General features: G+C 49.4%; 5 protein-coding genes and 1 non-coding gene across 6 annotated transcripts; 4 read left to right on the plus strand and 2 right to left on the minus strand.

Moving 5' to 3' along the window:
- Positions 1-6,215: 6,215 nt before the first annotated feature.
- On the minus strand, positions 6,216-7,342 carry BDP81DRAFT_171857 (uncharacterized protein). Its single transcript, XM_060582170.1, has one exon. It carries the CDS (start codon positions 7,133-7,135, stop codon positions 6,422-6,424), a length of 714 nt encoding a protein of 237 aa, XP_060437716.1. The 5' UTR covers positions 7,136-7,342; the 3' UTR covers positions 6,216-6,421.
- An 8,478-nt stretch (positions 7,343-15,820) lies between these two features.
- Positions 15,821-17,168, plus strand: BDP81DRAFT_466545 (uncharacterized protein; the record flags this gene model as incomplete). Its single annotated transcript, XM_060594406.1, has 3 exons — positions 15,821-16,045; positions 16,117-16,703; positions 16,766-17,168. The coding sequence occupies 3 exons, from the start codon at positions 15,821-15,823 to the stop codon at positions 17,166-17,168; spliced, it is 1,215 nt and encodes a 404-aa protein (XP_060437717.1).
- Positions 17,169-17,864: 696 nt separating this feature from the next.
- On the plus strand, positions 17,865-17,970 carry BDP81DRAFT_t383. Its single transcript has one exon. It is a non-coding gene; the product is annotated as a tRNA-Phe (tRNA).
- A 1,856-nt stretch (positions 17,971-19,826) lies between these two features.
- Positions 19,827-21,492, plus strand: BDP81DRAFT_387441 (transmembrane amino acid transporter protein-domain-containing protein; the record flags this gene model as incomplete). The annotated part of the gene is made up of 4 exons (XM_060587029.1): positions 19,827-20,097; positions 20,151-20,201; positions 20,260-21,238; positions 21,290-21,492. 4 exons carry the CDS (start codon positions 19,827-19,829, stop codon positions 21,381-21,383), a joined length of 1,395 nt encoding a protein of 464 aa, XP_060437718.1. The 3' UTR covers positions 21,384-21,492.
- Positions 21,493-21,916: 424 nt separating this feature from the next.
- BDP81DRAFT_362067 (aspartate aminotransferase) lies at positions 21,917-23,523 on the plus strand. Its single transcript, XM_060586438.1, has 4 exons — positions 21,917-22,108; positions 22,180-22,664; positions 22,717-23,219; positions 23,278-23,523. Exons 1-4 carry the CDS (start codon positions 21,932-21,934, stop codon positions 23,346-23,348), a joined length of 1,236 nt encoding a protein of 411 aa, XP_060437719.1. The 5' UTR covers positions 21,917-21,931; the 3' UTR covers positions 23,349-23,523.
- A 560-nt stretch (positions 23,524-24,083) lies between these two features.
- Positions 24,084-24,354, minus strand: BDP81DRAFT_400886 (uncharacterized protein; the record flags this gene model as incomplete). Its single annotated transcript, XM_060588747.1, has 2 exons — positions 24,084-24,215; positions 24,286-24,354. The coding sequence occupies 2 exons, from the start codon at positions 24,352-24,354 to the stop codon at positions 24,084-24,086; spliced, it is 201 nt and encodes a 66-aa protein (XP_060437720.1).
- Positions 24,355-25,343: the final 989 nt, after the last annotated feature.

Genomic DNA, 25,343 nt, shown 5'->3' on the forward strand with positions numbered 1-25,343 from the left:
TTCGTCGCTCCCATGGCTAGGGATACAACCAGGGAAGAAATTGACGACGTTGATCCATCAGAACGGCTGACAGGCAAGAAAATCCTTCAGCATTTGAGAACCTGGCTAGAGGCTGGGCATGGAGATGAAGACTCCAAATCAGGCGGTGCATATGCCACTTGGAAACAGCGTGAAGAAGGCCAATCTCCACGGGTTTCAGCCAAGGGCAACACCAACAACGCTTCTTTTGGCCGAAAACCAAAGGATAAGGACAACAGGCCGAAACCCTTTTGTCTATCAGATGGGAAGAAGCACTTTTATCAGGAATGCTTCTATTTAAACCCATACATTCGTCCATCCGGCTGGACTGGAGACACAGCGAAGATCCAGATGGCTCAAGATTTCCTTGCCAACAACCCTAGGCTAAAGGAAAAGATAGAACAAAGCAGGACCAAGAGCGTCTCTCCAGACCAATTGGCAGAACAGAAGGCCAGCAAGGCCAACTACATACGGGCATCCAGTCCATCAGACTCAGATACTGACTGGTCGGATACCAGCTCAGTGCCAGAAGAACCAAATGGCAGCTGTCAGCACATCGCTCAAGCCAGCGATAACAAACACGCTGTACTTGTTGACAGCGGGGCAACAGATACCCTCACATGGGACAAATCTCGCTTTGCAGATCTAAACCCTGTCAAGAAGACCTTTGACACCCCAAATGGGCCTATTATTGCAACCCCAAAAGGGACCATGATAGTCAATGCAGTAGATGCAATGGGCCAACCTCATCAATTGCGAATCAACAGCGCATATTTAGTATCAGACGCTCCAACTACCCTGATCAGTACCATCAGATTAGAAGAGCAAGGACTTTGGTTCTCGGCAAGACATCGATGCTTTGAAGACAATCAGGGCAGTCCTCAATTTCAAATCTGGATACTAGAATCACAATACCATCTCGAGCCTCCTGACGGCCAAGGGGCAGTCTATTTCTCATCCTCTTCTCAGCCTCGAGCAACCAGCAAGGAGAACGCCAAACTGTGGCACGAACGACTTAGCCACGCAAATAAGGCGGCTCTTCAACACCTATCCAAGGCATCCTCAGATGCAGGAATAGAGGGTCTTCTGATAGAGGACTGCGAGACATGTAGACAGGCCAAAGCAATGAGGAGCATCTCAAGACGTCAACCAATTTACAAAACCACTTACCCATTCGAGAGGATCAACATTGACTTCTTTCTGATGGAGGAAGCGTACAATGGGGCGAAAGTCAGTATTATCGCCACATGCCCATACACCAAGCTAAAGCTCCAGAGAGCACTTCCACATCGACGACTTCTTGGCCTTCGATTTATCAAGCAACTAGTCAAGTTTCTCTCAGTGCAATACGATATTGTTGTACGATTTTTACGGCTTGATGGGGATGTGTCTCTACAGACCAACATAGAGGACTAAACCTCCGAGGAAGGGATCATTCTGGAGAGAACAGCACCATACACATCAGCACAAAACGGCCAAGCCGAGAGAGCTGGGGGAGTTATGTTTGCAGCAGCAAGAGCTCTCTGTATACAGTCAAACTTTCCCCCACAACTCTGGCCAGAGACAACAGCGGCAGCCGTCTATCTTGGCAACCGAACTCCAAGAAGGAAGATCAACTGGATGACACCAGAAGGAAAGACGAATGCGTGGCTGAATGCCAACAAGGGTACAAAGCGCCCAGAACTATCATCGCTTAGCCATCTCAAGAGATATGGTTGCAGAGCCTATCCTCTGACCAAAAACTACATGGCTGGCCGCCAAAAGTCAGCCAAGATGGCACCTAGAGCTCATTTTGGCTATCTCTGTGGATATGATAGCTCGAACATCTATCGCATATGGATCCCTACTCTGAATCAGGTTTTCAGATCCAGAGACGTGTCATTTGACGAATCAGTTGTCTACAATCCTTCAGAAGTCCAGCAACTTGATGCCGTACAGATAAGAGAGCAGACAGGGCATCTAGACCTGTTGGAACTCCATGACGATATTGATCACGATATCGAATCCATTCTAGAGGATTTCGCGGCCCCAGATACCTATGCAACTCATCCGTCAGACCGCCAAAGTTCTATTTTCGCTCCAGATAATAGTCTTCCAACTCTACCTTGTCTTGGGGAAGAAGTGACGCTAGGTAACCGCCTATCCAGCCAGCCTGGCAGTTCTGTAAGAGGAACAGAAACCAGCCTCGATATCTCTTCGGCTGGGGGGGTGATGTCTAGTAGCCCTCCACTTCCATCTTCATCGTCAGCCATTACTTCAGACGAAGTAATCCATGACACCATCTATGTCAACACAGAAGAGACAGTGTCTCAACAAGAAGAAAATCAACCCTTACATAGGGACCATCAGATCGAACCTGGGTGGGTGGAAGGCTCCCCTCGACCAGAAGATTCATCACCAACCCAATCAGCGACTTCACCAACTCCAACGAGTGGAGATGGTAGCAATACTTCCAACAATAACACTTTGGAAGGTGTAGGTCAACAGCCCCTCAGCAACGTTATCAAAAGACGCCAGAAATACGACAAAAGTGAAGGGGTTGACTCTTCCAACATTGTGAAATCCCCGAGGCGACGGAAACCAAGTAAAAAGGCAGCAGGCTCTGAATCGAGAGGTCTCTATCAGAAGCAGTATATCGCCTACATATCCGCCAACACAAGCGCACTCCATAGCGCAACGATGGATGCGACAAGAAAGATGCACAAGAGAGTATATGGCAACCATAAGGTTAATGGAGAATCTCCAGATTCAACCAGACGGTTTCCCTACTATTTACTGCGACAACAGTCAAACTCTTCGTCTTCTGACAGATGAAAAGCCTCACAGAACCTCCAGGCTGAAACATATCGATATACAGAATTTGTGGGCTCGCCAAGTCTGTCGGAAAGGAGACATCACTTTCAAGTGGATGGATACCAATAGCACTATCGCTGATGGTCTAACCAAACCACTGAACGCACAAAAACACCGAGAATTCGTTCGTCAACTTCGTCTTGTTAACATCACACACCTGCTGGGCCAGGAAGAAGTGTGAATAGCTTCAAGCAAAGACTTGAACCTAGGGGGGTGTGTCAGGCCCATCCCAGTACACTCGCTACAACGATTGTCACACTATGCCTATGAAACAATATGGTCTTACACAAGCATGACTAAGTTTGCCAAGGATATGCCAGTATAAAGGGTCTTCCACTCACTATATAGATAGTCGGGATATTCCCATAGCCACTCGTTCTTCATACTCATCAATACATCCCATTGACCCCCTACCTGATAATCGCTGCCCAACACCAGGAAATGAAGAAGCGGATGCTCTAGCCAAGGAAGACTGCAAACTAATCCCAAAATCACAACCACAGCCCTCATTAGCGCACCTAGAAAGGCAAGCTAAAGCAGCTGCCTTCCAAGCCTTTGCCAGAAAATGGCTGTCCCAATGCCCTCGGCAATATGCCGACCTCGAGATAATTCTTCATCCCAAGCCGCCCGAACTCCGCCTCCCTCGGCACTTACTAGGAAGGCTATACGCAGCAAGATCCCATCATGGAGACTTTGCAGCATACCACGAGAGATTCGCTCATCAAGATGCGTTGCTTAACTGTAGCTGTGGGAAACCCAAGACACCAGTCCATTTCTACTTCTGCAAGCGTGGACGCAAGGCTACACCGCGCTACCTCCGCCAACGTATGGCCAAAGTAAGTATTGATTTCTTGTTAGGTTCTGCTAAGGGAGCCTCTCTTCTATACGAATGGATAGAGGAGACTAATTTCTTTTCCGAAATTTGCCCGAGTCATTGAACAGGAACGTTAGGTGAAGACGGTAGCCTGTAACATAGTTTAGATTAGCATAGACCATGTCGGCATAGCGCCCGGCACGTCCTTTTGTTACCAGACGTTAAATACATCATCATCATCATCATCATCATCACCGGATTCTCTGCGTATATCAGGAAGATAGCCGCCGCAGGCCTGTGGGGCGGGCCCCCTGGCTTTGTTATGCATGTTGGGTTGTAACATCTCTATTATCGAAGAAAATAAAATATATATATTTGTTACGGCCAGCTAGTCGTAGGGTTAGTTTGCAGAAGTTGAGGCTGCGGAACTGGTAACAGTAATCGTAGTCGGGGATAGCTTCAGGGAAGCTATGTCTGTCAATCGTAAGGGTAGGTAAGGCTTCGGTGATCAATCGTAGTCTTGTCAAGGTAGTAGCTGAAAGTGGATGTTAATCCTGATACGAAGTTAATTGCTGAAGAAGCTATGGGAAGTCTGTCCTAGAGTCCGGCTCAGGTCCATCCTTATATACAAGTCCTGATTCTGAACATGTCCTTTGTGCTGGACAGTGTCCTTGTTTGGATATGTTGGATAGCTCATATCCTGGTTATCCAAGGATCGCTTGGATAACTCATATCCAACATATCCTTATCCTTATCTCTTATCTCTTATCATCACGTGACTTGTCCATAGTTCTTCCGTTCCGTGAGAGGGTGCCTAGTGTTCCTTGTCCTCTGCATACATGGTGCGCTGTAGCCACCGCGAACCTGCGGGGCAGAGCCTGCGGGGCAGACCTTGTTCTTGGTCATGCATGTTGGGTCGTAACAATATTATAGAACGGACCGGATTCTACTAGTAAGTCCTAGTTACCTAAATTAATAAGTAAAGAGCTAATTACTAAACCGGAACTAATCTTTTTAAAGCCCGTATACCCTTACTAATTTAAGGTAACTAACTAACTAACTAAGTGTTACGACCCAACATGAAGACCAGGGCGTGCCCCGCTGACGCCTAGCGGCTACGGCGCATCATATATGCAGGACGGGACGGAACATTGGGGAAACCCCAGGAACGGAAGAACTATGGTACAAGTCACGTGATGATAAGGGATATGATAAGGGATAAGGATATGTTGGATATTCGGCATATCCAACATATCCAGACAAAGTGGAATGTTCAGCACTGTTCAGTTAGGATCGGACTTGTATATAAGGATGGACTCGAGCTGGGCTCTAGGACAGACTTTCCATAGCTTCTTCAGCAATTAACTTCGTATTGTCACGGTAGCAGGCAGGTTGTTTGGCAGGTGGATGCTGGGCAGGCGGATCAGACAATCTATTGCTACGGGCAGGCTCTATCCTAAGCAGGTACAGGCTCTGTTGACAAGACGTAGCTCAAGGAGCTACGTTTCTGGACATGCGCGACAGAATACAGGATGCAGAGTTTTATCCAGCCTCAGGCTTACGTAACCCGGCCACCGGATTACTCAACACCAACCTCAAGGTTGGGGTCTAGGACAGCGGGTCTGTGACACGTATCAGGATTAACATCCGCTTTCAGCTACTACCTTGACAAGACTACGATTGATCACCGAAGCCTTACCTACCCTTACGATTGACAGACATAGTTTCCCTGAAGCTATCCCCGACTACGATTACTGTTACCAGTTCCGCAGCCTCAACTTCTGCAAACTACCCCTACGACTAGCTGGCCGTAACACTAGGGTCCTATGGGGGACTGAATGGATTCTTGCTGCGGCTCGAATGCTGAGTTTAGGGTTTTTTTTGGATAGCCTTGACTGCTAAGTTCAATTGGGCCTCTTTGCTTTGTGACGACATGATTATTTGTGGCGTGATACTGTTACGACCCAACATGCATGACCAAGAACAGGGCCTGCCCCGCAGGCTCGCAGCGGTTATCCCATCGAGTGCTGCAAGGCGACAGTACATTGAGATGCGGGGGAGCAGCCAATCGGGCCACTTCGGGCCCCTTTTTCCAACCAACCAACGTAATTGATAATAGATACTTCCAATTACTAGAGATTCTGCGTATGAAATCGGTACCAGCAATCTTCTGAGTTACAGAGAGCTACATCGCACTCGAGGCAGCCCATCCTCGTGTACTTCCGCCGCTGCGGCACCTCGAAGGGCACGAACTGCCCAGGGATACCGGGCTCAACCTCCGGAGGCTCGCGGGGCCGAACAGTGGCATTATCACATTGCTCCGGCGTACAGTCGGCAGTGCAGGCGGCGGCGAGGTCCTCGGGCAGCAGGGCAAAGATATACGACTTCGCCGAGCCCGTGGAACGGCCAGATCCGTCAGAATCGTCAGAATCCATTAATTGAGTATTGGTAATGATGGATTTGGTAGATGTACCGGAGTGGAAATCATAGGGGCAACTCAAGCAGTGGATGTACCAGATGCGGTGCGGGGTAAAAGGGGGCCCGTTATGTGGAGCCAATGTACTGTCGCCTTGCAGCACTCGATGGGATAGTCCTTCGCACAGCTGACTCCTGTACAAACCGGGGAAGGGACGTACTGACGAAGTGGCGGTGCATTGAATTGCCAGTTCTCTTGGATATTGAGATCAACTTAGACAGATTCCGATCCGAAACATCCAGAATCAACACCGGCATGCCCTACGGATCGCCCCTATCGCCGATAGCCCACCTTTTCAACGACGCGGATCTCTTGAAAAGCTGCAACGAAGCCGAAAACATGACTGGAGCCCGCCGAGAGCAGAACTCATGGGTGAGTTCGTCCAATCGACCCTTGTCGTCCGGAATTAAATCCGAGGCCTGTCCAATACAGATAAAGCATCTCTTGGGCCGCTCCTTATCGTTAGTGATGGGAACAGATCGTGTGACGAGGTCCAACTGGCCGCCCTCAGGCGGATCAGAAGTAGAGCAACAAATGGCGGCCTCTGGTGTCGACCGAGGGCGAGACCGGGGCACAGTGCATCCTTCCTGAACAAGACAATATGTGGAAACAGCCTCGATGGCTTCATCCCTCCTTCGATATTGACCTTCGAGCGTGGCCACGATCGGGGCAGTGAGTTTCTTCATCAGGTGCCTTGGTGCTGGGCCCTGAGGTCGACAGGTGTCGTCTGTTCGCAGGGTTGGCAAATCCGATGCCATGTATCTGACGCTCGATGTCGTCTGTGGCTTGCTTGTCAGTCCACTCGTCTCTGATTCTCTGTTTGAGTTCTCTCCGGAGCCTTGCGGCAGTTCTCGAAGAGGTTTTGTCAGCTCCCTGATAGTCGGATGCGTGGCGACCGATGTAGACTGCTCTAATGTGAGGCCGATAGGGCGACGCTCGGAGATGGAGTGACCTATGCTGCAAGATTGCTTCATGAGCGCCTGTTGTAGCTTCTGCCCCCGGAGGACGCCCCAAAGGTCAGCCGAAATGTTACGTCCGAGGTAGTGTCTCTAGAAAGGATCGGAGTTGCCATGTCCTAGAGTGAGATTCCGGAGAGTTTCGCTGGTTGGGTCAAAATCCAGGAGGATATTCGCTTCTAGAAGGAAACGCAACTTGCAATTGGTGAGTGGGAGGATTATTCCAGCTGCCGACAATACACGTTAGCAACTTTGTGTCATCCTACCATCAGTCAAAAAGATATTGGTCATTCAGGATGTAGGGCAGCGTTTTTAATAGGACAGACCAAAGAACCAGCTTCCTTCCTTGACACCGCGAAAATTTCCAGGGTGATAATTGGGAAGTGTAAGGCTATCTGACACATTTAAAGACCTACAATAGATCTCTCCTTACATGTCCAAGTCCATTTCCGTTCTCTCAATCCATCGACCTATCTACACGCATATGTCGCACCTTACCAAGCCCTTTTATCTCGTCATCTTCAGCTTAGTAGAGAAGTGGACTTGCAACGTCCCGAGAGACCGGCCCGGAAAGGAACTCGAGAAACTGTTGTGGATCTCCCTCCATGAAAGGCCCTGTCCTTTCAGTTGAATCAAGAGTTCATTCTCCTGTTCTGAAAACGGGCATCTGGACTTGGCAGATCGCCTCGCAGACTTTCGTCCCTTTAGCGAAGAACCTGAAGGCCGACTAACTGAGGGATAGCAATGCGTCTGTTGTCGTTCTGTGGACGGCTGCTCCCATTGCAGTTGAAATGTCGTTACAATTCCATCTGTGATGCGCTTCAGGACTGCATTCTTGAGAGGCCACTCATCATATTGCGCAAAGAAGGATCTGGGGTCTATTTCTTTCTCGGTAGAAGCAGGAGAGACCTGCGGGGTCAGAATTCCACTTGTCCTTGGTCGATTTGGAGCCCGCTCTGACCTTCGTCTTAGCTCTACTGCTAATTGCGATGACGTGTCCCGTGGTCTCAGAGCCCTGCTGGTGCCAACAGTCTCCTGGAAGTTTCTTTTACGACGTTTGGGTTTTGGCTGACCGCGTTGGTCAGAATTGTCCTCACAGCCCTGGGGCCCTCGCTGGATTCTGTCCGGGTTGGCTTGATCTCCGATGCAGTCATCATTGGTTCCACGAGCGCCATCCTCATCGCTAGATTCCGGGTCCGAATCGACTTCAGCATAAGCGCCCGCTGGTAGTCGTGATTTGCGAGCTCGGCGATGGACTCGAGATAAGTGTATCCCATCGGGTGCGGATGGACCCCATTTTCGCCAAGACCAGAATTACCCACTTTTACTCCAAAAACGCCCATATATAAGCATCTGATTGGGCAAATATTTCTAGATATTTCCAGGCAATGAATCTCATTGGGTTACCCCGCCCTTGGCGAAAATGGGGTCCATCCGCACCCGATGGGATAGGAGGAGCATCTGATGCTGTCGTCTCAGCATCCATGTGTATTTCGTCCGGTGAAGGTGAATAAATGCTGGAATGAAACGCCGTTTCTGTGATCAGTGGCTCGCTTCGATCGGTTGAGCTAGGGCTACTTTCGTTGTTACCAGCGTTTGGCCACGGATTGAGAGTCTCTTATCTGGAGAGGAGTTGGCGTGTGTAATCTTCGGCGTGACATGGCGTGTCTTGGCCTAGGGATGCCAAACTAGAGTACGGCAGCCCACTTTCGGCTAACACTGGGCTTTGCATCGTGCCAGACTTTTCGGCAGGTCCTCTCGGGGATTCTGGGGTCTCTCCAACTTCCGCGCTGCTGGATGGCACGACTTGTTGATGTTGCAGCCAGGTCGTAAATTCATCATGGGCTGCTTGACTCACTTGGGGCAGCTGCTCGGTGTATGGCGGAGTGCTTTCTTTGACAGGTCTCTCTAAGCTGACAGTCGATGCATTCTCAGTCGACTTTAGAAGGAGAGCCGGGTCGGCTGTGTTGTTGGCAGCTTGGGGACCTGGGTCTGGGTGCGAGGGAAGCATTGCCGCAGCGAATGCCCCGGATGGCAACAAAGGGAACGAGACTGGTAGACAGTTGGCAGACCAAGCCGCCGTCTCAGGCGAGTTCTCGCGCGTATTGAAGTCCACTGCCACAGGCTTCTTGGCTGGGCTGTGGCCCATATCGCCTGTTGCCGGGCAGCGTTCAATCCGCAGATACGGCCTATCTTTTGAAATGACTTTGCCCTCAACATTTGCCTCTGGAAGGGATTGGGAGGACACGATTGGGTTCTTGTCTCTATGACTCGTGTTCTGATCGGGTGTGGTCGTAGTGTCGTCTGAAGGAGGTATTATTGTGCTTTTGGCTGCCGGTGGACGCACAGCTTGCGCTGGAGCCGAGTAGAATGAAATGTTGTCAAGATTGATGGGCATTTTGGGTTGAACGTTGGGAGAGTTCCAAAGGTCTGATGTTTGAGAAGATGAGTGTCCAAATCTATCAGCCAGACGCTCTCATTTAAGTAGTCGATGTTCAGTGACGAGCGCAAGCGCTAACGCTTCCGTGTTGTCTGAAAAGTAGAACAGCGAGCATGCCAAGGGGTCCCCTCTGAACGCCAATATCTGCGCATACGATGCCTGGACTGTCCAGGCACATTCGTCCCCCACTGTTCGTAGACAATGTCGTATTGTTGCCAATCAGCAGTCGCCAGAAGGATACGCCCTTATGGATGCTACTTAACCTGAGACCGGCCTCCCAAAGTCCCGTACGCATCTCTCAATAGCTCTCGGAGTAGCCGATGGCCTGATAAGGCATGATATGCCATCTTGAGGACCAAAAAGGTCATATCACCGTCTGGGCTGCCATTCCGTTTGCCCGAGGTATCATGTGCTGGGCAGGAGGGATGCTGGCTAGGCTGAAGTGCAAGGCAGACACGCATGAAGCCTGCCATGCAGCAACCGTCATGATGCATCCATATCAAGAGGCTCGTGCCGCAATAGGCATTCAGCGCGCGCATCTTGAGAGTCGGTCCGAAGGTGACTAAGGAGCCAAACAGCGAAATGATTGAGGTCGGTCCAGGCGCCGAATTCAAGGCAAAGCTGCCTGACTAGCCCCCTTGCGTCACCAAGTTGGCGCCTGGTGAACAGGGGGTAGGTTGTGACTGGCAGCGAACCTAGGCCATTGAGCGAGATACGTCCGAGGCACTGAGATATGCAAGACTCAGGAACCCATCACAAAGTCACCCAGCTCAGAAAGTGAGTTACATCAGCGCATGATGGGACTCTTGACTCTGCCTCTCGTGGTAAAACACTCAGCCCGGCCCCCATCTCCGGTTCACAACCGTCCAGACCTCCTACTCTCGAGTCAGAATAGGTTCATAGTATCGAGGTGCGATTTGGGGTCATACCCAGAGCAGACGGAGCGGGAGAGGAAGGCGCCTAGGTCGTATGGAACGCCTCGACACGGGGAGAGAGCTGGAGGCGAAATAACGGCGTGACTGGGCAAGGTAGCAACGTAAGAGACAGAGTCACACTGCCCTCGGGCAAGGGTACGACTAAGGAGAAGCAGGAAACCCGAGCGATGAATTTTTCGTGAAACTATTGGGAGGGAAAGGTAGATGGTACAAAAGGTTGACGTCGAGAGGAGGGCGACGCCGTATTTAAGGGCGGCGTCAATTGGCACGGGCAGGGGTGCACGTGCAAAGCGGCGTGGGCGCCATGCCCGATTGGAACGTGCCGCCAAACCAGGAGGGGCAAGCAGCGACTTCTCGATTACGTATAAAGAACGCTTATATAAAAGGCGCGCCGATCTAGAACGCTTTTAAAGCGCTTTAGCTAGTCCGGCTCCCGGATTAAAATAAGCGGTTTTAGCCGCGCCCGCTCCCGGAGTTATATTAAGCTTAGTTAAGTGTTACGAGCAGGTCAAGGCAACCAACTGTGGCACAAAGCAAAAGCTTCGATAATGATGACTCCGGCATCATTGTCCCTTGTTCTGCATTATATAGCTACGCGCCCACAGTGACAAGTTGCGGCGGGCGTAACACCAAGCTACCTTCTATAAGCTCTTTATTAATAGAAGCGGCGGTTATAAGAGGCTCTTCGGTATTTAGGCCTCTATCCCTCCCTAGCTTATTATATACGGGTAAGTTGGTAAGGGATTTATAGAGCTTTTTATTTAATTAGTATTACCGCTTCGACTTATAAGTATAATAGATAAAAAGTGACCGTAATAAAATAGCTTATAGAGTAAGCTACCTATAGGCCGCCAGGCGAGCCTATTAACCAGACAACCAGTCTCCTCTTAGGCTATCAACCACCAAAGAGAGTACTTTGTTACGACCCAACATGCACGACCAAGAACAGGGCCTGCCCCGCAGGCTTACGACGGTTACGATACGCCATACATGCACAGGACAAGGGGACACAAGGCACCCTCTCACGGAACGGAAGAACTATGGTACAAGTCACGTGATGATAAGATAAGGATCATTTGGGATCAATATGATCCAACACGACTTGGGGGCTAAACGATCATTCTGGATCAGAATGACCCAAGACGACCCAAGGGAGAAGGGACATGTTCAGGATCAGGACTTGTATATAAGGATGGACTTGAGCTGGACTCTAGGACAGACTTTCCATAGCTCTTCAGCAATTAACTTCGTATCAGGATTAACATCCGCTTTCAGCTACTACCTTGACAAGACTACGATTGATCACCGAAGTCTTACCTACCCTTACGATTGACAGACATAGTTTCCTTGAAACTATTCCACGACTACGATTACTGTTACCAGTTCCGCAGCCTCAACTTCTGCAAACTACCCCTACGACTAGCTGGCCGTAACATAAGACTTCCTCCTTATCTAAGACGTATTTTCTTAGCCCTCCTACGTCGGCTAAGTAGGTTATTTTCCTCCCGGAGGATCTAGACCTCCGACCTTAATAAGGGAATCTAGTATATAAATGTTATGAGCAGGACAAGGCAACCAACTGTGGCACAAAGCAAAAGCTTCGATAATGATGACTCCGGCATCATTGTCCCTTGTTCTGCATTATATAGCTACGCGCCCAGAGTGACAAGTTGCGGCGGGCGTAACATAAAGGGGATATTTGAGAAGGTTAGGTCTAGGGTATGCCTATAAGTATAAGTAGGAGCCCTAACCTCCCTGTTGGAACATGATGATGATGATGATGATGTATTTAACGTCTGGTAACAAAAGGACGTGCCGGGCGCAATGCCGACATGGTCTATACTAATCTAAACTATATTACAGGCTACCGTCTTCACCTAACGTTCCTGTTGGAACAGCAAAGGCTGATAAGGAGTAATAGGCAGGTACCATGGGCTGGCTGGCACCTGCCCTGGGCGAAGTGGGACACCTGGCTTAGTCATCACCGCCGGATAAAGGTGGGACAACCACCCAGGCCGTCACTACCTACTTCGACCGACTCCTGCCTACAATGGAAGATAGAAAAACAAGAAGAACAAGAATAGGATCACCAACAGACGAGTGATAATTGCTACCACTATTTGTCGTATACGACCCCGTGAATTTACACTCCCTAATAAACGAAAGATCGTAGCCTTCAGCCTACTCTATAATATCGTTTCCCCGATTCCGGCTAGGAGACCCGGGCTCCCAGGATCAGTGGCGGGCATTAAGGTCTCCTGCAATAAGTATGTTACGGCCAGCTAGTCGTAGGGGTAGTTTGCAGAAGTTGAGGCTGCGGAACTGGTAACAGTAATCGTAGTCGTGGAATAGTTTCAAGGAAACTGTCACGAGTTATGGCACACAGCAATGGGCATACGGAGTGTGGTAAAGTGGCTTAACCTATCAAAGTGGAAATAGACAAAAGAGAAAGGTCTATATACAGGATGTATGTGATATACACGTGATACAGCACGTGACGGGCGCTTCGTGAGATGCGGTTACTATCCCTGTTACGTGACAGAAACTATGTCTGTCAATCGTAAGGGTAGGTAAGGCTTCGGTGATCAATCGTAGTCTTGTCAAGGTAGTAGCTGAAAGCGGATGTTAATCCTGATACGAAGTTAATTGCTGAAGAGCTATGGAAAGTCTGTCCTAGAGTCCGGCTCGAGGCCATCCTATATACAAGTCCTGGTCCTGAACATATCCCTTGTCAATGATCAGTTCCTCTGATCGGGTGAGCGCTCATTGTTCGGCATGAGCGCTCATTACTTGGTATTGTCACGGTAGCAGGCAGGTTGTTTGGCAGGTGGATGCTGGGCAGGCGGATCAGACAATCTATTGCTACGGGCAGGCTCTATCCTAAGCAGGTACAGGCTCTGTTGACAAGACGTAGCTCAAGGAGCTACGTTTCTGGACATGCGCGACAGAATACAGGATGCAGAGTTTTATCCAGCCTCAGGCTTACGTAACCCGGCCACCGGGTTACTCAACACCAACCTCAAGGTTGGGGTCTAGGACAGCGGGTCTGTGACAGGTATGAGCGCTCATGGCCCCACCATGGTCGCTCATATCTTATCTTATCATCACGTGACTTGTACCATAGTTCTTCCGTTCCGTGAGAGGGTGCCTAGTGTCCCTTATCTCCTGCATATGTGGTGTATTATAACCGCCGCGAGCCTGCGGGGCAGGCCCTGTTCTTGGTCATGCATGTTGGGTCGTAACATCTTACTATAGCTGAGGTAGAGGATATTTAGTCGTAGAGAGAGGCTACGGCCCAGATTAAGGAGGAAATACGCCAGAGTAGTGGTCGTCGGCCGAGGATAGAAACAGGTTAACGGCGATGTGGCGTCTACAGAAACACTGGTTATAATGCGCAAACATATTAGTTTAATAAAGAAATATCTTAGGAATAGGATTTAGGATAGTTTTAATTAATTTTATGTTTTTAGTAACTATTGCTCCTTAGTTAGATTTATAATATGATTATAGCTAGGTAAACAGCTCGCTTGTCTGGGCAGCTCGCTTTTCAAGTACGTCATCTAGGCTAAAATATATCGATATATACAATTTATAGGCTCGCTAAGTCTATCGGAAAGAAACATCACTTTCAAGTAGATAGATACTAATAGCACTATTGCTAATAATCTAACTAAACCACTGAACATATAAAAACACCGATAATTCGTTCGTTAACTTCGTCTTGTTAATATCATACACCTGCTGGGCCAGGAAGAAGTGTGAATAGCTTTAAGCAAAGACTTGAACCTAGGGGGGTGTATCTGTTGAAGTGCGGAAGTGGAATTGGGCGGGTATGCTCGGACCAGAACGAGCAATCTGGACCCATAATAATCTGGGTGAGACCAACCAATGAAAATGCAGGAATCCAGGTGCCTCAGATAAGGGATACATACTCCTGGCTGCATCTGGAAAGGAGAGAACACAACATAGACAAGAAAAATGATCACGATAATCCACGACAGTATCAGGCCTATCCTAGTACACTCGTTACAACGATTGTCATACTATGCCTATAAGACAATATGGTCTTACATAAGCATGACTAAGTTTGCCAAGGATATGCTAGTATAAAGGGTCTTCTACTCACTATATAGATAGTCGGGATATTCCCATAGCTACTCGTTCTTCATACTCATCAATACATTCCATTGACCCCCTACCTGATAATCGCTGCCCAACAGGTTCTATCTCCAGTGTCTACCAGTCACAAGATTGAAACATTGGGGCATTTGCTACAGTGGCACAGATACTACCCCGGACTCATAGACACTTCCGAGTCAAGAAGGTAGATGTGGGAATTCACCGATTATATCTATAGTCGAATTACCGGTCTCATGAACGGCTTAAATGTGGGTGGCACGGGTGGGTCATCGCCGAGATCGAAGATCTGCCAACTTAGCTCCAGTTTCATCATTTTGCCCCATGAGCTTAATTGAAACCTTCTACGCGACCAGCGGATACGGATGCCTCCCAGATGCAGTCCTTTCGCGTGACCAAGCCTGCCGAAGCTTCCATTGTTGAATCAAACTGGAACGAAGCACCCAGTCAAGCCGCGACCTTCATCTTTGGTCGGCGAATCAGAACACCGTCATCTGCAATTCTTTTGGCCGTGTTCACTGGGCTAATTGAGGAAACTTGTTTTCCGGGGAGGCTATCAGCCATCATCCGGAGACGGTCCAAGTGCTAGAGGGAATGGCGTCTGGTCCGTGTGTGTGACCCGATTGCTTGGGAATTGCCCTTTCCGACGACCTGGAGTACAAGGCTTACCAATCCAATCAGGTCTGAGTCGAATTGTATGACTCCAACTGACCAGCTAACTTGATTCAGACCCAAACTCGTCTGATAGTCGCGCCCGGAAGCCCGACGGGTTCCGGGTTTTGATCAGATTTAGCCCCATTAACTGATATTCTAATTCTCATGGCTTGCGCCAATTGCACTACAGAACGCCCCCATCCCGGCAGATCTGCACTACTGCATGAATTTTATCCAATTTGATGATTGGTGCTTCTGAGACACCCCCGCATCCCACGTGTAAGTCGACTCGGATGGTTGATGTCAAAAGAAGGCGTCTTTGGGGCGTCATCCGAGGGCCAGGGGTCAAAGAAACGAGAAGATGGGCTAAATGAGCAGCATCGTCTGGGGAAATGTGGAAACTACTTGCCAAAGTCGCACTGCATAATCCTTAGAGAACAATAAAACGAAGGCCATTCGGTCCGTTGCCTCCGCTTACCAGACATCCATTTTCCCATCCTTCTTATTCTTCATCTGCGAGTTAGAACAACCTCCACCATGTACTTTTTACCACTGATTGCGGCAATCACCTTTTACGTTCTGGTAGTTCGGGCCTTACGATATCGCCGTCGTGATGGCTTCCAGCGGAGATTTCCCCAGTACAAAACACGAGAAGAAATGGCTTCAATGCCATTATCAGACGCAGCCTCCATATTGCGTGAGCTATCGGAAAGGGAATTTCCCATAACATTCTCCACATCCGGGTCTTTCGCACTCTTCAAGGTTAGTCTGAAGCGAGAAACGATTCCAGAGTACCTATAGGCTATGAAGCTAAGAAGCTAAACTATCCGCAGACATATGGAATCCCAACGATCTCCAAACTTTTGGTAGCTACCAGCCAGCTTTCAGGAGATCGCACAGCATCGAAACGACGGACAGACACCGTAGTTTTAATGTCGGAGATTATCTACAACACACCAGACTCCCGTCGCAACATAGATGCCATCTCTCGCATCAACTTCCTTCATAGTCGCTGGCGAGAGGCTGGGAAGATATCCAACGATGACATGCTCTACACTCTCAGCCTCTTCCTCCTCGAACCTATGCGCTGGACCGCACTATACGAATGGAGGGACCTAACCATGTTTGAGAAGAATGCCTTGGCTATCTTTTGGAAAGATCTGGGCAAAGAGATGGGCATCTCCTATGAGTGCTTGGCTCCCCACATGAGCCAAAAGGATGATGCCTTGGCCTGGCTGGAGGCGCTTCAGAAGTGGTGCTTGAAGTACCAGGAGCACCACATGGTCCACGCTGTCTCGAACGAAAAGCTGGCACATGCGAATATTACTCTACTCTTAATGGACTTCCCTAAGTTCACGCACAACTTCGTATTCAGGCAGTTGCGTTGCCTGATGGAACCTGTACTCCGACAAGCCATGGGGTGAGTCACGAGACCGACTAATACCTTGGGTGGACTGAATTGCTGATCCATCATGGCCTTAGATACGAAAATCCAAGCAGGTTGGATTTCTTCATCTTTGAAAACCTAGTCGCTTTCAGACGTAACGTTCTCAAGTACTTCTGTTTACCACGACCAAAATGGTGGACCAACCCCATGATCCAAGACGTGGACAAGAAGACAGGCCGAATGTACTTGACAAACTACCTCGCGCACCCCTACTACGTCAAGCCGGGCTTCTGGTGGCGATGGAGTCCTTCTGCTCTCTACACTAGACTAATTGGTGGACACTTACCTGGAGATGAGGGGTCTAAGTACCATCCGGACGGATACACCATTCCAGAAGTTGGCCCTGACGCCCAGAGATGCAACGGCAAAGAGTACATGGAGCGCACGAGAGAGAGAATTAGTCAAGCTAGGGGTTGCCCCATGGCATTTCAGGCTTGACTTCGAGAAGGAAGCTTGTGTTGCAGTGCAGTGTCAAGCGCCATGTGGATCTTGCGACGAGCTCTCTGTTGCTCCGATTAAACTCTCCCCGGTTTGATGTCATCCAAGCAATATTTTGTGAGAATTTCGGAATCGCAATGACCAACTTCGAGATTGCACGTAAGTAGTAGTCTGCTAGTATCATTATAAGCTTATGAATGATAATGGAGTTTGGAATTGGATCACATTGTGACATCACCTACTTCACATGGGAATTGCACATGCAGAAAGCCGGAGTATTGCATGACCCCTATGATAGAATGACGCACACCGACCGGAACGTCCTCGGAGAGATTCGAGTATTGATCACTTGGGCTTTTTCATCTGCACGCCTTGAAGTCCATTGGCAACTCAGGTTACTACACTAGGCGCGACTGCCTATAAGACTTCCTCAGACTGTTACCTAAACCTACCAAATCAAAGTCCCCTTTGCGCTTGCGTCTTTTGCGCCCACCAAGCTAGACAGATCGCGCCCTATGCACTTCTATACCATTCCGAGTTATCTGTACTGCTACAAGGCGTAGCCTGCGTCTGGAACTGATCTAACCCACTGTTCGTGATCGTCACCGACCAAACTAAGACTGCTTCTCAACCACCCAAACAGTGGGCAACGATCCATCTCGCTGTAGAGCTCACTACCATTCATGAACAACAGCGGCGGACATAGCTCAGTTGGGAGAGCGTCAGACTGAAGCGGACTTCAAGCCCGAGAAACTTCATTCAATCAATCTGAAGGTCGTGTGTTCAATCCACACTGGCCGCATGTTCTATTTTTGCCATCCATTCTCATCTGTCAGCGGATGCGGCAACGCCTCTGTGAACAGTGTCTGTCGCATCCTGATTTTTGCTTCCTTTGGGTAATGATGAATGAGGAAGTTGTATTTAGTAAACTTCACCTAGTTGACAGACAGTACCCATGATGTTGAAAATATTCTGATCACTATCTGTTGGATTCACAGGTGGAAAAGGAAAATACTCGAGTATCGTGGGTAGCAACGATCACCGACTGTAGTGGTGATATTGCTTGTTCTTGTTGTTCTTCTTGAGTGGAAGTCTAACCAGGTGCCAGCGGCGGCAGGAAGTCTGGGGTACACCACCCTCGTGTGGCTGAGCCACACGGACCACCGTGGCTGGAACGGACCGCGGCAGCAACCTCCTGCTGCCTAATGTAGGCCTATTCCAACAGTATCCGTCGACGACGAGGAGGCGGTATTAACCCTTTGTACGCGGTATTATATGCCGTTCGAAGCGCCGAGCCTAGTCTAGACCTCTTTTATTTATTTTCCATCTATTTTCAGACGTTGCGATGACCTAGTCGTGTAGGAGACCGGATTCCGTATACCAGGTAGAGAGGTAATATTGGCCCGCAACGATGATATACGGCGGAACGCTATAGCCCGACGGGCTGATGGCCTGAATAACCGTAACCCATTCACGATTGCCAGGCTACATCATTTTCGTGTTTGAACGCCTTTCGGCACTGGTCACGACCATGCCGGTTGAGATCTGGCCCATCATAAAGCTAGTCTCGTTAAAGTTGCAGATGTCTAAGTCTACGATGCCGTACTTCGCGATTGTGTTCGCCACAAGCAAGAACCACGCGTTAATCGCGCCCGGATCTTCGCATTGGGCCCTCTTGTAGTCGTACTTGCGAAAACGACGCATTCGCAACTCTGGTTGTCGCTTTACGAAGTTCGAAGCCCATCGCTTCCCAACATGGGGCGCGTCACGATTAGCGAGCAATCGATTCGCCATTTCTTCAACACCGCGAAGACGGGGAGGAAAACATCTGGCGTCCAGGTCGAGGATATAATCAATCAGCTTCTTCTCTTCTAGCAGCGTCAAATTCCGTGAGTTAGGTGTGCTATCACGTCGTGATAACGTTCCCTCTAATCTGCGGCCTAAGGTAACGCGACTAATATTATAGATCTTTGCCGCGGCCCGAATACTGAGATTTCGGTCTTTCTAGGTAGCCTGAACCGCTAAGTTTAATTGGGTATCTTTGTTATGTACTGTCATTGTTTTCGATGGAGAAATGCGTATTGTGATGATGTAGGTGGCACGATGGCGGTTGGGTGGCCCACTCGCTTGTCTGGCCCACTCGCTTATCATGTACGTTACTTCAAGAGGAAGAATACTGAGCTAGTTAGGCACGCAACGAGAGACAGCTGCCTGATAAGAATTGCCATTCTCCTCTGAATTGCGAGCAATCGTCGTGATATTCTGTTTTATTGGCAGCCGGATATGGTCCACAACCGCAGCGTAGCATGTTGTTATGTGGTGATGGGTGTCGGAATTGAGTCAGTATGTAAGACGGTGCCCGACTTGCGACCACACTGTCTGCATCTTCATGGATTATCTCCGCGAAGCTACCCTTATCTCGGCCAGGGTGCGCATCAAACGGGTGCTACACTTAACTGTTCAAGGGCTAGCATCATGATAAAGATATGGGGAAGAGTTGATAAATTCAGATAAGGTAGTCCTCCGATGTGCCGGCGATGGAGCATTCAATAGGACCCGCGAAGCCGACCCTCCGCACATGAAGCCCCGGCAGCGTTTCCATCGCATCACCAATATAAGACCGCCAGAATGACTACCCACGAAGTCGATACTGGTGTCATGCCTTCCGGGTTGAACGACGACAAGATCAGGCCGCCATCGGTCCACAACGAAATATCCTCGCTCAAGGAACAAGCCTTGACAACGCACGAGGTCTTCAAGGATACTGAAGATGGCGTCCAGTTCCGCACGGTCAGCTGCCAGAGCGCCACGATCATGTTCCTCAAGATCCAATTCGCCATGAGCATTTTGAGCGTACCCGGAGCATTCGCCACTCTTGGTGCTGTCGGCGGTGCTCTTTCTCTCGTCGGATGGCATGTCCTCAACACTTGTTGGTCTCGTCAGATTTGAAGTCAGCGACAACAATGCTAACGACATAACTAGATACCGCCGTTATCCTGGGTGAATTCCGCAACCGCCATCCCGATTGTCATAGTATGTCAATTGTTGCCTTCACGCTAGCAAGGAGGCAGTTACTGACGATTACACATAGCTTTGGCTGATATGTGCGGTCGCCTCTGGGGCCGCGTCGGCAAGGAACTTGTCGGATTGCAAATTCTCGTTGCCCAAGTCCTTATTTCTGCAGCGGGTATTGTCTCGATTTCGACAGCGTTCAATGCCCTGTCCAATCACGGAGCATGCACCGTCATCTTCACCTTGGTGGGCGCAATCCTCATCACCATGTTCTCCGCAGTGCGCACATTCAGCCGGCTGGGCTGGCTCACCTGGTTCGGATTCGCCACCTTCTTCATCGCCGTGTTCATCTTCGTTGTTGCTGTTACACAACAAGATCGACCTGCCGTCGCTCCTCCCGGCGATTTCGACCTCGGCTGGACCGCGATTGCCCACCCAACGTTTGTTGTTGGTATCACCGCAAGCGCAAACATCTTCATCAGCAACAGTAGCTCTTCCATGTATCTCCCAATCATAACGGAGATGCGTCGTCCGGATCAGTATAGAAAGGCTGCTTTGGTGACTGGTGTTCTCGTTTTGGCGATGTATCTCTCATTCTCACTGGTTATTTACCGGTGGTGTGGTGTTTGGCTTGCAACTCCCGCTTTTGGAAGCGCTGGCCCTTTGTTCAAGAAAATCTCGTATGGTGTTGCGCTTCCTGGTCTGATTATCGGCGTGGGTATTTACCAACATGTGGCGGCGAAATACCTCTTTGTGCGCATCCTGAGAGATTCGCAGCATCTCCAGGCAAACACCGTCATCCACTGGACAACCTGGATTGGCAGCAACATGACGCTCGGAATCCTGGCGTTCATCGTCGCAGAAGCCGTCCCAATTCTCAACTATCTCCTCGGACTCGCGGGAGCTCTCTGCTTTGCTACCTTCAGTCTCATCTTCCCGGCTTTGTTGTGGATGCAGGACTTTTCGTCGTACAGAAAGGGAGGTGCATCAAAGAAAGCAATGTACGGGTTTCACGTTTTCGTCGTCCTTGTGGGCCTGTTCATGGTGGTCGCCGGAACGTAAGTATATCATATTCCTTTCCTGAAGAACAAAAACTAAGTAGGCCACAGATATAGTGTAGCCGTGTCCATCAAGGACGCGTATGCATCGGGCTTGATTTCGAAGGTTTTCAACTGCGCCGACAACTCCGGGACAATCTCCTGATTCGAACACCTTTCGAACCAGGTTCCTGGGAAAGGATCTCAACTGTCTCGCAAAAATTCGTGTCTAGAGTAAGTTTACCGACGGCTGTCATTACCAGAGTGAGTTAGTGTCAATATAAAAGGTGTTTGCTTTTTGGCACAATCCCATGACCATGGATCGGGCAAGATGTGCCTACTTCCGCGAGTCCGCAAAGTGAAGCGCACCCTTGGGAAAAGCAACTCCCCCCCTTGCTAGGCAAAAGGAAGTCGGGCAAGCGGTGTGGCCCAATCCTTGCATCGTGAACCCAATCGCCCTGGATCTCGACCAACAGATGTCATCAATGTTTGTTTCTGTCACATCCCTGGGACCGGCAGTCACATCACGTTCGGCGGTCGGGGCCCAATATGACAACTGTTTGCTCGCCCAAAAGGCCTTGTTCACGCATTTTCGGCGTTCGGACCTCAGTGCTGTAGGCAAACATAAAGAACGAGAAGATTCCGCCCTTTCGAACAGCAATAATTATTTCCTGTAAACAAACTGATCAAACCAAGTCACAACTTACTGCAATCATGGGTTCCTTAGCTGTTCAGTCGCACTTTTCTAGTCTGGTCGAGGCTCCTTACGATGAAGCATTCGTTGTAATGCAGTCCGTCGCAGCAGACCCCACCTCTGATAAGGTCAACCTCGGTCTTGGCGTATACAGGGACGACGATGCACAACCTTGGACTTTGCCGTCTGTCAAAAAGGTGCCATATCCTCCAGCCGATCAGATCTCGCGGTCTAGCCACATGCTAACCTCAATCTACTCGACGTGTAGGCACAAGCGCAGATCCAAGACAACCACGATTACCTACCTGTTGCCGGACTTCCAACATTCGTCGAAGCTGCTAGGAAACTCCTTCTTGGAGATGTCCTTGAGGACGTCAAGAGTCGTTTGACTACTGTACAGACCATTGCCGGGTCTGGAGCCATTCGCATGGGAGCATTGTTCTTGGACAAGGCAGTCAGACCTGAGAACGTTTGGATCTCAGATCCATCCTGGGCAAGCCATGAACAGATCTGGGAGAATGCTTCACCAAGGACTCAACGCAGGTTCTACCCATACTTTGATCACAAGACGAAGTCGTTCGACCTGGAAGGCATGGTGAGGACGCTTAGACGGGATGCACGACCGGGCGATATCATCATTTTGCAAGCTTGCGCCCATAATCCTACGGGATGCGACCCAACGCAGAAGGAATGGAATATCATTGCCGATATTTGCGAAGAGCTCAGCATCATCCCGTTCATGGATATTGCCTAGTAAGTGTTGCCCTTTCCCATAGCTTGAACGTTACTGACTGGTTCTTTCCAGCCAAGGATTCGCATCTGGCGATGACCACCACGATGCCTGGGCCGTCCGTCACTTCGTCGGCAGAGGAACGATGGAGGTCTTGGTCGCCCAGTCATTCTCCAAGAGCTTTGGTCTCTACGGCCACCGAGTGGGCGCCCTTCACATCTTGGCCCACGACTCCGCCGCGGTTCCGGCTATCAAATCCAACTTACTTCAGTTCATCAGCTCCGAGTACTTGACTCCCTCAGCATGGGGTGCACGCATTGTGTCAACAATCCTCAACGATCCTGAACTCACGAGAAAGTGGCGCCAGGACTTGAGGAAGATGAATGCTCGCGTCAAGAGCATGCGAGCGTTCCTGTTCGTTGAGCTCACGAAGCGAGGCACACCTGGGTCTTGGAGACACATCATCGATCAGATCGGCATGTTCTCCTACACTGGTCTCACTGCTTCCCAAGTCAAGACGATGAGGGAGAAACATCACATCTATCTCTTGTCTACAGGAAGAGCGTCCATATCAGGATGTGAGTTCGAGCTCCATGTTATTTCCTTTGATGGCTTCCGTACTGATTTTGTGGACAGTGAATAGCAAAAACGTCTTCAGGGTTGCGGAAGCAATCGACCAAGTCGTGCGAGCGGATGCGGGCGTTTGAATATCTAGTATTGATATCCATTTAGTTTAACTTTACTCGGGCGTTTGTACATCACTGCAACTGGGCTGGCGATTTGTAGCACCGCACATAGTTTTCATCGGTAACATAAGTAGTTTGAGTAGAAACCAAGCATCCGACATGCAGTATTTAGTATCTCTGAGTGTTGGAATAGGCCTACATTAGGCAGCAGGAGGTTGCTGCCGCGGTCCGTTCCAGCCACGGTGGTCCGTGTGGCTCAGCCACACGAGGGTGGTACCCCAGACTTCCTGTCGCCGCTGGCACCTGGTTAGACTTCCACTCAAGAACAACAAGAACAAGCAATATCACCACTACAGTCGGTGATCGTTGCTACTCACGATACTCGAGTATTTTCCTTTTCCACCTGTGAATCCAACACTGAGAAACCTTTTTCTCTATTATTCCAAATATTCTGACAGGTGACCAAACCGCTTCTGAGACATGCTGCTCGTGGTGCCCCTAGGTATTGCCTTAATTGGGCAACCGTGATGTGGGCAAGACCTTCGACAAGTCACAGGTAGGCTGAAAGGATCAAAATCAAATCACTATGGAGGTGAAAAAAACTCAGTGGCTCGAAAATGCCGAGTTTGGGCGGTCCAGGTGGGAGAAGATGTCTTTTTAAAACCTCGGATGCTACATGGATTCAACTTATTGTGAACAACCAGGATCTGTCCCCCATGCTATGTCCTTTGCCGCAAAATCTCCCCTTGAAGCCGATTACTGGCTGGGGTCATCGCAACCGCCCAGAACAAAACTGATGTTGCTGAGAGGGCATCCGGAGTCAACGGAGTCTCTGCACGCTTGGCTTTTGCAGCTGTTTTGCTTGAACTTCTCGCGGGCGTTTTTTTGCTAATTGCGCGTTAGTTTACGACAGAAACTTCAACTTTACTCTCCTCATTGGTGGTAAGATGCTACTTACGGGGACTGCAGCCACAAGTGTGCTCATGGTGAACAGAGCGATGCAAAGGGAGGAGATGCTGAACTGCATTGTGAAAAGTTTTGGCGGTTGAATTATGAAGTGAGAATAGAGTTGGCCGGCAACAGGTAGATAGAATAGAAGGCTGCAAGTGTATTGAATTGATAGCGGATTGAGGTGATGAACGACTATTGATGTGCGCAGAAGATCGTGTTTAATATACCATGCTGGGCATGAACCAATCCCACCGGAGCTTCAAGCTTGGCTTCAAGCTTACCTCGTATTCCACTTGTCTGATCGACGTTGTTGACTCGAAACGTCGCATGTGTCTCGATTAATTATTATGCTTAATATGGCTATGGATTCAATGTCGACCTATCGAGCTCGTGTCCCTTTGACACTACACATCAACTGCAACCTCAGCTAATTCATGGTCGAAGTGATATGTCTGGCGTTGGCTACTGAGTAAGGAACTCATCTTCCGGATCGTGTCGTTGCGCAGAAATGCGTGCGTTGCGCGTCAAACGTCCAGTTTTAAAGACTCCAATAACGCCGGCGCAATGTTTGTTTGTTTTATATTTGACGCCATGGCGGCAAGGGCGCAGCCGCCCTTGCGGCAGACCTCCCGGAGGGTATGTGGCGTAGAGGGTCGTAGGCTCTAGCTATATACTATATAGTACACGCCGTATCCTGACGTCCTCTAAGTCTTGCTCGTGAGCTAGTATGTGTTCTATCCATCCTTAGTTCCTACTGGTGCCTTAGTTCCGTTATAACTATCTAGTTTTTTAATAGAGGTAGTTTGTCGTTTGGAGGATAGGTTATGACCTATTTCCTAGTACCGCGGGTAGATCTTCTGGAAGAAGTCTGTTACGTAGAGGAAGGCCTGGAAGCCTTTAGAGTCAGTGATTAGCCCCTTAAAGTAGCGATCGAAGGATTTTATAGGTCCTACGGGCTCCTGGCGGCTATAGGGGTAGAGGGTGGGCTACTATTGCCTCCTTAGTAGGGTCTTTTGGTAGTAGACTAGATAGTCTACCTCCTTAACCCCTCTATAGGAGTAGGTA

This window comes from Colletotrichum phormii, assembly GCF_030913505.1.
Source record: "Colletotrichum phormii strain CBS 102054 chromosome Unknown BDP81scaffold_44, whole genome shotgun sequence".
Lineage (NCBI taxonomy): Eukaryota > Fungi > Ascomycota > Sordariomycetes > Glomerellales > Glomerellaceae > Colletotrichum > Colletotrichum phormii.

Coding starts and splice junctions, on each gene's coding strand:
- BDP81DRAFT_171857 (XM_060582170.1), bottom strand. CDS start 7,135: ATGAAGCAATCTTGCAGCATAGGTCACTCCATCTCCGAGCGTCGCCCT.
- BDP81DRAFT_362067 (XM_060586438.1), top strand. CDS start 21,932: ATGGGTTCCTTAGCTGTTCAGTCGCACTTTTCTAGTCTGGTCGAGGCT. Junction 22,109..22,179: donor CTTTGCCGTCTGTCAAAAAG/GTGCCATATCCT, acceptor CTCGACGTGTAG/GCACAAGCGCAGATCCAAGA. Junction 22,665..22,716: donor CCGTTCATGGATATTGCCTA/GTAAGTGTTGCC, acceptor GGTTCTTTCCAG/CCAAGGATTCGCATCTGGCG.